The sequence below is a fragment of the Eleutherodactylus coqui genome, chromosome 2, assembly GCF_035609145.1.
Source record: "Eleutherodactylus coqui strain aEleCoq1 chromosome 2, aEleCoq1.hap1, whole genome shotgun sequence".
Classification (NCBI taxonomy): domain Eukaryota; kingdom Metazoa; phylum Chordata; class Amphibia; order Anura; family Eleutherodactylidae; genus Eleutherodactylus; species Eleutherodactylus coqui.
In genome coordinates, this window is record NC_089838.1 from 138,898,504 (window position 1) to 138,910,864 (window position 12,361).

At 40.4% G+C, this 12,361-nt stretch overlaps 1 protein-coding gene across 1 annotated transcript in view; it reads left to right on the forward strand.

The window, feature by feature from the left end:
* Positions 1-12,361, forward strand: part of TRHDE (thyrotropin releasing hormone degrading enzyme) — an 819,510-nt gene that overhangs the window by 43,435 nt on the left and 763,714 nt on the right. The window contains exon 2 of the mRNA XM_066589876.1: positions 7,722-7,995. Coding sequence (XP_066445973.1) covers positions 7,722-7,995 — 274 coding nt within the window. The remainder of the gene's footprint in view (positions 1-7,721; positions 7,996-12,361) is intronic.

Consider the following 12,361-nt stretch of genomic DNA (forward strand, 5'->3'; position numbering starts at 1 on the left):
CCAGGTATTGGCTAGCTAATTAGTAAGTAAGCTGTTAGCAAACCTGCATTTGGTGAATAGGTCCTTTGCATGGGTTGGCTGGGAGTAGCTGGTATAAAAAGAGGGGTCAGAGTGAGTGGCAAGAGAAGTAGAGGTTGAGAGTTAGGAGGGAAGCTTAGAGAAGAGAGGAGGAAGAAGCAAGAGCTGAACAGAGACAGCGCAGTGAGAAGGAGAAAGTGTGAGTACAAAAGTAGTATTGTGTTTAAAGGGAGAAGAATCCGTTTATGTAAAGATAGAAGAGGAAAGGAACAGCTTGAGTAATTGTAAATAAAGAAAGAAGATTTATAACTTAAGTAATAGAAGACAAAGAAAGAAAGAGAAGCAGAAGGGCAAAGCGTAGTGGAAAAGAGAGATTCCTGTGCTTTCAGTTGTTATAGAACCCCAGTGTACAGATGTGGTTCCTGTACTTAATGCCTACATGTAAAAAGATGTGTGTATCTACCTCAAGCAGCAAAGTAATGCTTATTGTAGGAAATTTGTTGAAGATCCTTTTTCTCTAAGAAAATGAACTGTTCCACTGATTTAAAATTCATATCCTTCCTCCTGGAGTCCCTTCTCACCATTGTAATATCTGCAGTGAGATACCAAACTACTATCCAGAGAAATGTATAAATCCCCATTTTATTTTACGTTTTCCATCTTTATTATTATTTTGTCTGGCACAGGTCTCAGCCTGTATACGGACTTGCATCACAAACTTGACAAATTTACCATCATACCCTGCTTGACCTAGTGGATAGCACCAAAAAAGCCTAACTTAGTTATCCCTACAACTGTGAACCACCACCCAGTCATAAGGGGAGCAGTGGATCCACCGTGATTACTGCCATTACTGCTGCCTACCCCACTGCAGTCTGCTGTATTGCAATATGTTTGCTTATGAACCTGGGATAATATGGAGTAAATCACTATTAGCCATACTAGTAAGTAAATTGAATAACTATATTTCAAAAAGTATGAATTACTATAGGTAGTTGTCTGTTATTTTTTTACAACATGAAGTAATTGGCAAAATGTCACGTCACTGGATCCATAACCTTCAGATCTCGCACAAAATGTGCGCAAGCTGTGTAAAAACAATAACAATCCAAAATATGGGAACTCTTTCCCTATCAAAATAACCTCAGGGACAGAGACCTCCCTAAATGCAGGCAATTTGCCCTGACAAGGACGTACCTGTCCTCATACCTTGGCCCTTAGTTAACCCTACATGGGACCGGGGTAATATAAGCAACACAATAGGAAACACAAACTTAGCTTTGATGCAGCAGGCAAATGTATAATCATGGAACACGCTCTAACTGAGACCACAGTCAGAGCTAGACTAAAGATTCAATGCCAATTCAGTCCGGCATCAGCCAGACTAAATAGCCATGACAATTACCCACAGGTGCGGCTAGGCATGTCTCACCTAATAGCACACTGACCAGGGCCAGAAGATGGAGAACCACCTGCAAAACCTGCACCAAACTATCTACATGGCAGTAATCCCAGAACCGCTGCAACACAAAACTAATAATAATACTTTATGGTATGCAGAAGTTCTCCATTCTAATTTTATTGCAAAAGCTGTACCTGTAGGTCAGTTTGCTCATGAAAAAAAAAAATATTTTAATTATTTTTCTGTTTAGTAGATGTTACTTCAAAAGAATAGCTGCAATGTTTATTCATACAAAACATTTACTACATCAGAATCCAGTTAGGATTCCACACTTATATAAATCATGAAAATGAGATTCCCCCATCCATAGGCTTATGATGATTTCATACTGTATCTGAATACCATATAGAACAAAAAATGATATGTGGATCACATTAAATCCTAGTTTTGGGTCAAATGTTTTATTATAAGAGGTGAATAACTTCAACTGCTAATAACACTGGCACAAAAATAAAATAGTGTACTGTTGTATATTGTTATTGATAGATGCCAATGGGATCCTATTACATTCTTGTCACTATATATACAGCTCAAACGATGTTAGTCATATTACAGTCATCAACATGGAGCCTACTGTGCTGTATGCTGATGCTGAATCTTTAAAGGAGTTATTCACTCTAAACAATTTTTATTCTTTTTGAAAATTCCTCTGAAAATTAGCTTATCATAACAGATTTACCTATTTTATTTAACATAAAATAAATATCAATTTATATCACAATGTATAATTTTTTTTCATTTGCTTTGCTATTGTTGTATTGATTTTGCGTTATTGGAAAAAAGAATGGGGCCCCCAACTAGCAGAGTTTTATTAATCATAGACATTTTCTCAGGTTACATTCAGCCCCATGGGTACTAGACTGTTCAAGTGAAATATCCCAAACATTTCCATGCATTTGAAATCTTCAGACCTGTCATTAGCATTTAAATAAATCTGTTCAGTGGATGTAACAGAAAAGGAGGTGAAATCACTATTGTGTAAAGTAGCATCGTGCCTACATGCACTACATCCATTGTGGACATTTGAGTGGCGCTCATAATTTTACATCATAGGGTCCTATATATTTTTTTTTTTTTCTTCCCATTTACAATTTTCAATCCAGGACCATTACACATATATGACTCACCATTTCGACACAAGATCATTAACAATAATATTATCCACCACTAAATTGCATTGCCAGTGAATATCCACACATGGCCTTTGATCTTTATTCACATCCTGAGTATTTATTATATGTACGTTGTATCACTAAGTACAAGCACTCCCCACCCCCTCACCTTCCTATAATTTGCATGTGTATAGCAGAGTTGGGAGGAATAGTTGTGCTCCAAATAAATGTTCAGCTGACAGCTATTTAAGAGCATGGGCAGCTTGCAATAGGAATAGTTTTTCTTTTTCCAATGGAGTACTGTAAATACAGCTCAGAAAATGTTGTTCATCCAACCATCCCTATTAATGAATACAAAGGAACAGCTTTATTTATTATACATGTATAATTGCTATTTTATTACAATAACATTTCCATAATGCATCTATCTGCAGCTGTGTTTATACTAGAAGTCTACCAGTTGCTGGCCTAACAGGCTCGAAAACTACTTCACTACAGGTACTCTACTGGTGCTCTGTAGAAAAGTCAGTTCAGTGCAAAATGTCTCTCTGACTCTTTTTGCCTGCTACCGGTATTTCTCTTGTTGTTTGAACATCTTGTTATAACCAATCTTTACTATTGCCTGATTTTTAACTTCTCTTTTGTTTGTCTGTTTTATTGGTTCTATGAAAGTAATCACTTTGCACCAATGTGCAATCAGCTTTACATTCATTTTCTTTCTGCATGCTTCCGTCACTTCTTACCTTGTCTGAAGAGAAGGGGATCAGTGGACGATAGTATAAAGCCCCTCTTACACGGGACCTCTTACACAGGACAGCTGTCGGATGCCGAAGCGCCCAACAGCTATCCAAGTGATGATTGCTCTTGGGCTTTTACACAGAAGGATCATCACTCAGTGAATGGAGGGGGAGAGGACAGGAGATCATTCGGCCCACCCGTCTCCATTCACAATAAACAGGCAGTCATTCATAGATGAATAACTGCATATTTAAGCCAGATGATAATTTTATGGTCTGCATGAAAGATCCAATCTGAGATTTATAGCCGATTGGCCTTTCATTGCATGCGTTCATACTTCAAAATGATTGTGCAAACTGCTTCATCTATTGAGTGATTTGCATGATAATCATTAGAGATGAGCGAACACCAAAATGCTCGGGTGCTCGCTACTCGGCACGAAATTATCGCGATGCTCGAGGGTTCGTTTCGAGTAACGAACCCCATTGAAGTCAATGGGCGACCGGAGCATTTTTGTATATCGCGATGCTCGCTAAGGTTTTCATGTGTGAAAATCTGGGCAATTCAAGAAAGTGATGGGAACGACACAGAAGCGGATAGGGCAGGCGAGGGGCTACATGTTGGGCTGCATCTCAAGTTCACAGGTCCCACTATTAAGCCACAATAGCGGCAAAAGAGTGGGCCCCCCCCCCCGCACTGTCAGCGTGAAGATCATTCTCCTCTGGCACAGCTGTAACAGCTGTAGCAGAGAGGAACGATGTTAGCCCATTGAATTCAATGGAACCAGCAATACAGCAGGTTCCACTGAATGCAATGGGCTGCCGGCGATCGCAGGATGAATGGTCGGGAAGGGGTTAAATATATAACCCCTTCCCTGCAATTCATCCAGAAATGTGATACACTAAAAATATATACCGGCGTATAAAGCGACGGGGCGTATAAGACGACCCCCCAACTGTCACCTTATACGCCGGGAATACAGCGGAGCAAAGAATAAAAATCATTACTTACTTCTTCAGACGATCTGCGCCGCTCCTGCAGACTGTCACTCCTTCCTGGTCCACGGACTAAAGCTTTCTCTATGAAAGGCTTGAAATCCCCGCCTCCAGAAACACAGCCAATCACAGCAATTCAATGACATCACTGTCATTGGCTGTGATTGGCTGAAGGCACGTGTGTTTCTGGAGGCGGGGATTTAAAGCCTTTCGTAGAAAAAGCAATGCTCTGCCGGGAACCAGGAGGGAGCAAGAGCCTGCAGGAGCACCGCAGAACACCAGGAAGGAGTGACAGTCTACAGGAGCGGCGCAGATCGTCTGAAGAAGTGAGTAATGCTTTTTATTCTTTGCTCCACTGTATTCCCGGCGTATAAGGTGACAGTTGGGGGGTCGTCTTATACGCCCCGTCGCCTTTTACGCCGGTATATATTTTTAGTGTATCACATTTCTGGATGAATTGCAGGGAAGGGGTTATATATTTAACCCCTTCCCGACCATTCATCCTGCGATCGCCGGCAGCCCATTGCATTCAGTGGAACCTGCTGTATTGCTGGTTCCATTGAATTCAATGGGCTAACATCGTTCTTCTCTGCTACAGCTGTTACAGCTGTGGCAGAAAAGAAGGATTTGTCTTCTATATGTTCTCAATGGGGTGGGCGCTGCTGCCGCCGGCCCCACTGAGCGCATATAGAGACGATTTATGGCCTTTAGAAGGACCGTTGGGGTTCTTGAAGCCTACAATACACCTAACACTCTCCCTATAGCAGCTCCAACACGATACCACTTTCCCTGAACTAATGTCAGAATACATCCGTAGCGAGCCGCGGGAAGGGCAGATTTCAATACTCGGGTGACACCTTATCTCCCCAGCCACTCACAGCAGGGGGGTGGTATAGGGCTTAAACGTTGCAGGGGGAAGTTGTAATGCCTTCCCTGTCTTTCAATTGGCCAGAAAAGCGCGCTAACGTCTCACAGAGGAAAGTTAAAGTAACCCGAACACCGCGTGGTGCTCGTTAAGAGTAACGAGCATCCCGAACACCCTAATATTCGCACGAATATCAAGCTCGGACGAGTACGTTCGCTCATCTCTAATAATCATCCAGTGTAAGAGGGGCTTTAGTCCATTGTGTTCTCCTGATAGGTGGAAGTCCTAGAGATAGGGTCGTCACTAATTAGACATTTATGGCATATCCATGGGGAAAACCATTTTAAACCAATGTCTCTATAGCAGCTTCTCTTATATGCAGCTTTAGGCCACTGTTATATGTAATTTGATCAGTATTTTGCATCAGTCCAAAGCAAGGAGTGGGTCAAAAATATGGAAATGTCAGAAAAGTTTCCATTAGGGTCCCTTCATATGGAACATGGGATTGTGCGGAATATTCCTCTGCCATAATCTGCACCAAAATCTGTAGTTATAAATACAGATTTTGATGTGGAATTGCCATTTGAATTTTGTGATTTTCAATTCCACATCAAAATCCGCATGTTAGGCACATGAATTTTGGTCCGCATTTTTCCAATGTCAAAATATTCCAAAGCATCCAACCAAACATTCCGTCCCTTGTGAAAAGCGTCCTTTTACTTTTTCTCTGTATGTTCAAATCTTGGCTTTGGCTTACAAATACTGATGCAAAATACTGACCAGAATATAGCTGTGCGAAAGTGGTTTTAAAGCCCTATTAGCTTCACTGCCAAGTATTTAAACCAAAATACATACAAAACACATCACAGTGGGTGCAACATAAAATAGAGTGGAAAGTTAATCTGACTTTGTGGCAATCTGGCATGGTGTGGATGTAGCAACAATAATGCTTCCTACTAGGGCTATGCAGTATGTGTAATGTAGATAAACTGATACCTATACTGGCATATTTTTCATCAAACTAAATTCTGAAATATTTGTATTAAAACGTATTAACAATTAAACATGTACAAAAAGCTTTTTTTTAATGCATCGATTTCTTTAATGTTTTATAGTGTTTTTTTCTGCAGACTTTTGATTGTGTTATATCAAGGGATAAAGGTAATTTAGGGCCCTTTCTAGGAACATATGGCATGACATTTCTGGGGTAGCTGAACATGATTTCAGATTAATTAGAGTGACATGCCATGAGAAACACTGAATACTGACAAATGACCTTCATATTTATTTATTGCTGTGCTGTAGTTTTTCTTTATTTATGATGTAGAATGTAAATGCTTTGTGTCAAATAATACTGTTTTAGTAGTTACACATTCTGGTGTTGTCAATATTGATGTAAAACATACTGAATGCTGGTAGATCAATTACTATAATCTGATGTTTCTCAGATTAATCAGAATAATTTTGCAATATCCCTTTTGATACTGTAAGAGATGTGATGGATGAGTGCTATGGCAACACTAGTTTTGGCAATATATTGTATCTTCATTTGTATATATATATTTACATTATATAATTATTCAGGTATAATAAAGAAGTTGCCTGAATTTAGAAAAAAGCGTACACTTTTCAATGAAAAACTCCTCTTTATCCATTTAAGTGAATGGGATATGGGGGGAAAAGAGAGGCACTGGTTCTGGAAAATAAAGCAGATCTTTTAAAATCTTATTTCATATAAGCCCTCTAATTGAAAGCAAGGTTTTGGTGTATATTCAGAATCTAGACCATCCAACTCCAATCCGAGCATCATCTGGAGTGCAGAATCTACACCGTGGTTTAGCATTTTAATATATTAAACATTTCATTGATATTGAAGACAGGTGAAATTCTCTTTTATATTGATTTTCCTGAAAAATCAACCTAAGGGCTTATTTACACGAGCGTAAATCGGCCGGCGTTTTCACGGCCGGCCGATGTACGCTTCCATCTCAGCAGTAACCCCCTTCCCTCTCCCTCATCAGCTCTCTGCCTCTCTCCTCCAATCCAGTGTTGGGACAGAGCTATGCTTCGCTCTGTTCCGCCCGCTCCTATTGCTGGCTATGGACAAGGGGTGAGGAGGGGCCAGGAGCTCAGCTCCCCCCCTGCCCTGCTGCCTCCCATTGCAAACCACTCGGAGGGGAGGAGAGAGGCAGAGAGCCAGCGAGGGTAAGGGAAGGCTGGGACTGGTCACATGGAAGCGTATATCGGCCGGTCGTGAAAATGCCAGCCGATATACGCTCGTGTAAATAAGCCCTAATTCTCAAACCTCATAGGTGATGATTCACTGTGATCTCTTTGATTATATATAAAAAAATTATTTATGGCAACATTTTAATATTTGCTTATGCAGTATATATAAAATATATATTCTGTTTTAGAGTTGATTCAAATATAAATGTTTTCAGTAAAATGTAATTATATAGTATGTTAATATCGTATTTATAAATGACAATATGGATTTATTTTTAATCTTAAACTTCTTTTTCTCCTAGGTCACTTGGAGTTACCCAATTCTCTCCCATTCATGCCAGAAAAGCCTTCCCATGCTTTGATGAGCCTATTTACAAGGCAACATTTAAAATTAGTATCAGGCATCAAACATCTTACATCTCACTGTCTAATATGCCTGTGGAGACGTCTGTTTTTGAAGAAGGTGGATGGGTTACAGACCATTTCTCACAGACTCCTTTAATGTCAACATATTATCTTGCATGGGCAGTATGCAACTTCACATACCGTGAAGCTATCACTCGGAGTGGTGTTGTAGTAAGTACATCTTTGCATTTTATTTTCTGTGAATTTAAATACGTTACTTGTTATGTAATAATAGTAGGCTATGGTTTTTCTTTACGTTTTTTTTGTCAGAGTAGCTTGATGGTTCCAATAGATTGATGAATTTTTAAGAACACTTACAAAATAAACCAATGTGACAAGAGACAACGACAGTTATTGTTTGACATGCATCGCTTTTCAGCAGTTTGGTATCTTTCTCTTGCGTATGGGACCTAAAAGACTTATGAAATATTCATAGTACAGTATTTTTGACTACTATTGGCGTTTTCACAAGGCATTTTATCAGTTTTTTAACTGATGCACACTTTGACTTTAGTTTAAGTCCAGTAATTATGAGTGGGATGTATTGATACAGCCATTCTTTCAGCAGAAAGTTTAGAAAAAAAGGAAAACATCTGGGTGAACTGTTTGTTATAGATATGTTTTGTGCAATTAGTTTAGTTTAAACTGATTGGATAACTGCTGCACCAAAAAACATTAAATCACATCAGTTTTTAATCAATTTTATTTGTTTTAAGGATCCAAAATACAGTCTGAGGCCTTAGTCAGACGGGCGTTTTTTCGCGCGATTTGCGGATCGCATGACAGATGCGCGTCCGCAAATCGCGTGACCAGTGCCCGAAAATCTGCTCCTAGCCGCGTTTCATTAGAAACGGGCCGGAGCTGTCCAGCGCATTGCATTCAATGGAGCCGGCAATACAGCCGGCTCCAGTGTAAGCGATGCGCTGCGGGTAAGAGCGCTGAGCCAATCAGGGGGCAGGTCTGACTCACACCCCCTTCACACCCACTGCAGGCCGGCCGCGCGAAACTCCGGCTGCCGGGAGCAGGTGAGTATATATATATTTTTTATTTTAACACTTTTCTGGATGAATTGCAGGGAAGGGCTTATATATTTAAGCCCTTCCCGACAATTCATCCCACACTCGCCCGCAGCGCATTGCTTTCAATGGAGCCGGCTGTATTGCCGGCTCCATTGAATTCAATGGGCAAACATCGTTCTTCTCTGCCACAGCTGTTACAGCTGTGGCAGAGAAGAATGATTTGTCTTCTATATGTTCTCAATGGGGTCGGCGCTGCTGCCGCCGGCCCCATTGAGCGCATATAGAGAACAGAACAGGAATCGCAGATCGCAGATAGGTGCGATCTGCGATTTCTGTTCTATAATTTATCGGACAAGCACATAAAAAGCGCTCATGTGTCCGATACCATTGCAAAGCAATGGTTTTAAAAAATCGCCGGACGCATGCGCATGCGCAAATCGCGCGAACAAAACGCCCGTCTGACTAAGGCCTGAACCAGTTTTTCTGATGCACTTTACTTTTAAAAATATGACTCATAAGTTATCAGCAGATGCTATCAATTTCATTGGGACTAATCATTAATTTAGTATCTACCTTTAGTACCTACTGATCCATTGATCATCAATAAACCCTCATGGTCCAGATTTCTAGCAAACAACATATCAATAAAACTAGTATTAAAACTCTAGTGTGAATAAATGAATAGCTCTATCCACAGCGGTATTTTTGTTGCTTATAACTTGCACACCTTGTCTTAAGTTTAACCCTTTCAATCCACTGTCTGACATCTAAAGACATGATTATTTAAGGCTGTACAGCTCCGATGTTGAAAGAGGTCCGTCGAGGTTCTCTTACTGGATATTGCCAGCCTCTCTGCTGTCGGAGCCTATCCAATGTATCACCTCATGCAGTACTGGCTTTAGCCAGCATATAGCACCGTTGTATAATAGCAGAAAAAGAGTAAGCCTCCTAGGAAAACCAGGATACAAATTGAATTGGACAGGGTTAAGGGCGGATTCAGACAAGCATAGTTTTCTCCCCCTATATGGCTGTGATAATCACAGCCATAAAACGGGACAAAACAAAACCTCTAATCGCAATAGGAGTTCAGTGTTTTTGTTTTCACCACTTCTTACCCAACCGTTATTTGTACGGCCAGGAGAAGATAGCACCTGCCCTATCTTTCCCGCATGTAGTTAAACTATATGCGGGAAAGATTGGGGTGGCACCTGTGTTCCCACAGCAATTTTCAAATTCCTGGGCTCTGGAACAGAGTTTAAAAAGCTGGCGAAGAGATTCCCCTGGTTCAGGTGCAACTACGCTTTGTAATGGCGAGCATGGTTGCGCCTACAGCCATCTGAATAAGCCCTAACATGGTATTCAAACAACCATATGTGAATTGTGCTCAAGAAAGGACACAACTCACTCTGTCAGATATTTACAGACTCTGCATTTTACTGCATGGCCTATTATCGTCTATTTTCACAGACGAGAATAGCCCCTTTTGTCAAAAATAGGACATGCAATGATTTCTTTCACAAGGACTATCTGTTTGTATGAAAGAACATTCATGTGAATAGCCTCCTAGGCTATCATAAGGCCGTATGCTGTCTGTGGGATAGCATACAGCCCAAATATATGGCTGTCAGAATGGGCCCTTAGTCAGATCAAATTAGGGTAAATTGTAAAGATGGAAACGATGACAAGAGTGTGGACAGAGATCATCTTGGCTTTTTGCATCATCAGAAAAACAAATGAATCCTCACTGAACTGATACAAACTAATGCAAACAGATGCATTTACGAGTTTATATCTCATAGAAATTTTAACGTCAAAGGAGATATGTCAAAACATGGTAAATGCAAACTGTAGTGTGAACACCTGGCAGTCTTGCAAATAGAACCATGGCTTCATGTATCAGTTATAATCACTTTGAATCAGTTTTGATAAAAAAAAGTCCAAAAAATATCACTGATAAAATACAGGAGTGAAGATTACCAATCATTTTCTGTCTCCAATTCTAAATTGAAACATTCTACATTACGTTACCACTGATTGTTTCACAGCTTCATGTTGTTTTGTTGCTGAGCTGTCTGTTCTAAAACACGTCTTCTAAAATAAGATCTAAGCTCACTAAAATCATTTGGAGCATTATAAACTGGTTACATGTTCTCTAAGATCTATCCAAAAAAACTCTAAGGCTGCTCTCATACTCACCACTTTTTACCACTAACTGCGGTACAACGCCGCCATTGATTTCAATGGGGCCTTGTAGACCAGCACTCGATCGCAGCATTAGATATTTTAGCGATGCCTGCTTTATTTTTGCACATTATACCACTTTGTAACACACTTCACAACCCATCACAGTGATGGGGTGCGTTAAAATAGGTTGCCAACATCTGTATCTCATTAAGCTAAATGACCTTTTAAATCATGGCTGGGGTGTGCCGCTTGTACATATGAACCATCGCTGCATGCGTACAAACTGCAGTACTACACGCCGATACTCACGCAAGCCTACCTCATCAAACTTCGATTATGGTGCAAATATGCTGTGCATGTGTTTGTCCAAAACCACCCTAGCCCCATATTATGGACTCAAGATGGCATGTATTTCCATAAAAATATCAGTCCTGAATGCTTTTTTATGTTTCATATACCCCAATTAGCCATAGTATTATAAATACTTACTGATATTGTACAGGCAGCACTAGATGCAGGTGTGAGGGCTTCGACAGACGTACATGAAACACCCGTGCATATAATGTGGAGAATAGAACCCATTCATTTCAATGGATTCATTCTCACTTTCTTTTTTTGCACCTGTTGTTTTCACTGACACGTCATTAGGGTGGAGGGACTCCCCCGTCTATGTGAACGAGTGGTGCCTGTGAAAAAACCACTCCGCATTTGTGCAGGCATGAGCGTTAAATACAATCGTTTACTGCACAAATAAATGCACAGGAGTGAGTGTATTTCGTTACACACTTGTGTGTCGAAGCCCGAACTGTGAAGCATCACACAACACAATGCGCATTCAAAAACAATGGCCTGCTTGAAGCACATTTGTTTAAACATATGTGCTGGCCTGTATGAATACCTGCTGCTAGCCATGTGAAATCTGTCAGAACATATATGGAAGATTCAGAATATGATCCAGCCAGATAAAAAGACTCAGGGGTGTAGCTAAAGGCTCTTGATACAAAAGCTCAACTTGGGCCCTCACTGCTCCCCCCCCCCCTCAAGCACAGCTACATCCACCCCGAAAAATACAATAAATGTAAATATCATACAATGCCTCAGCTCTACTAACCTCTAAATAGTGCAGTCACCATATAATAATCAGATACCAGTTCTACACAGTGATAGTAATTATAGTGCAGTTACCTCTAGTGATCACACGTGACATCATCTCTGATTGCTGTGATTCACTTTCTCTTTTCTTCTTCATTCAGTCCAGTCAGCCATGAAGATTTCCTATATTTATGACTTGTCTCTGCAGACGTTCCATCCTGCCACTACAGTGTCTACCACAG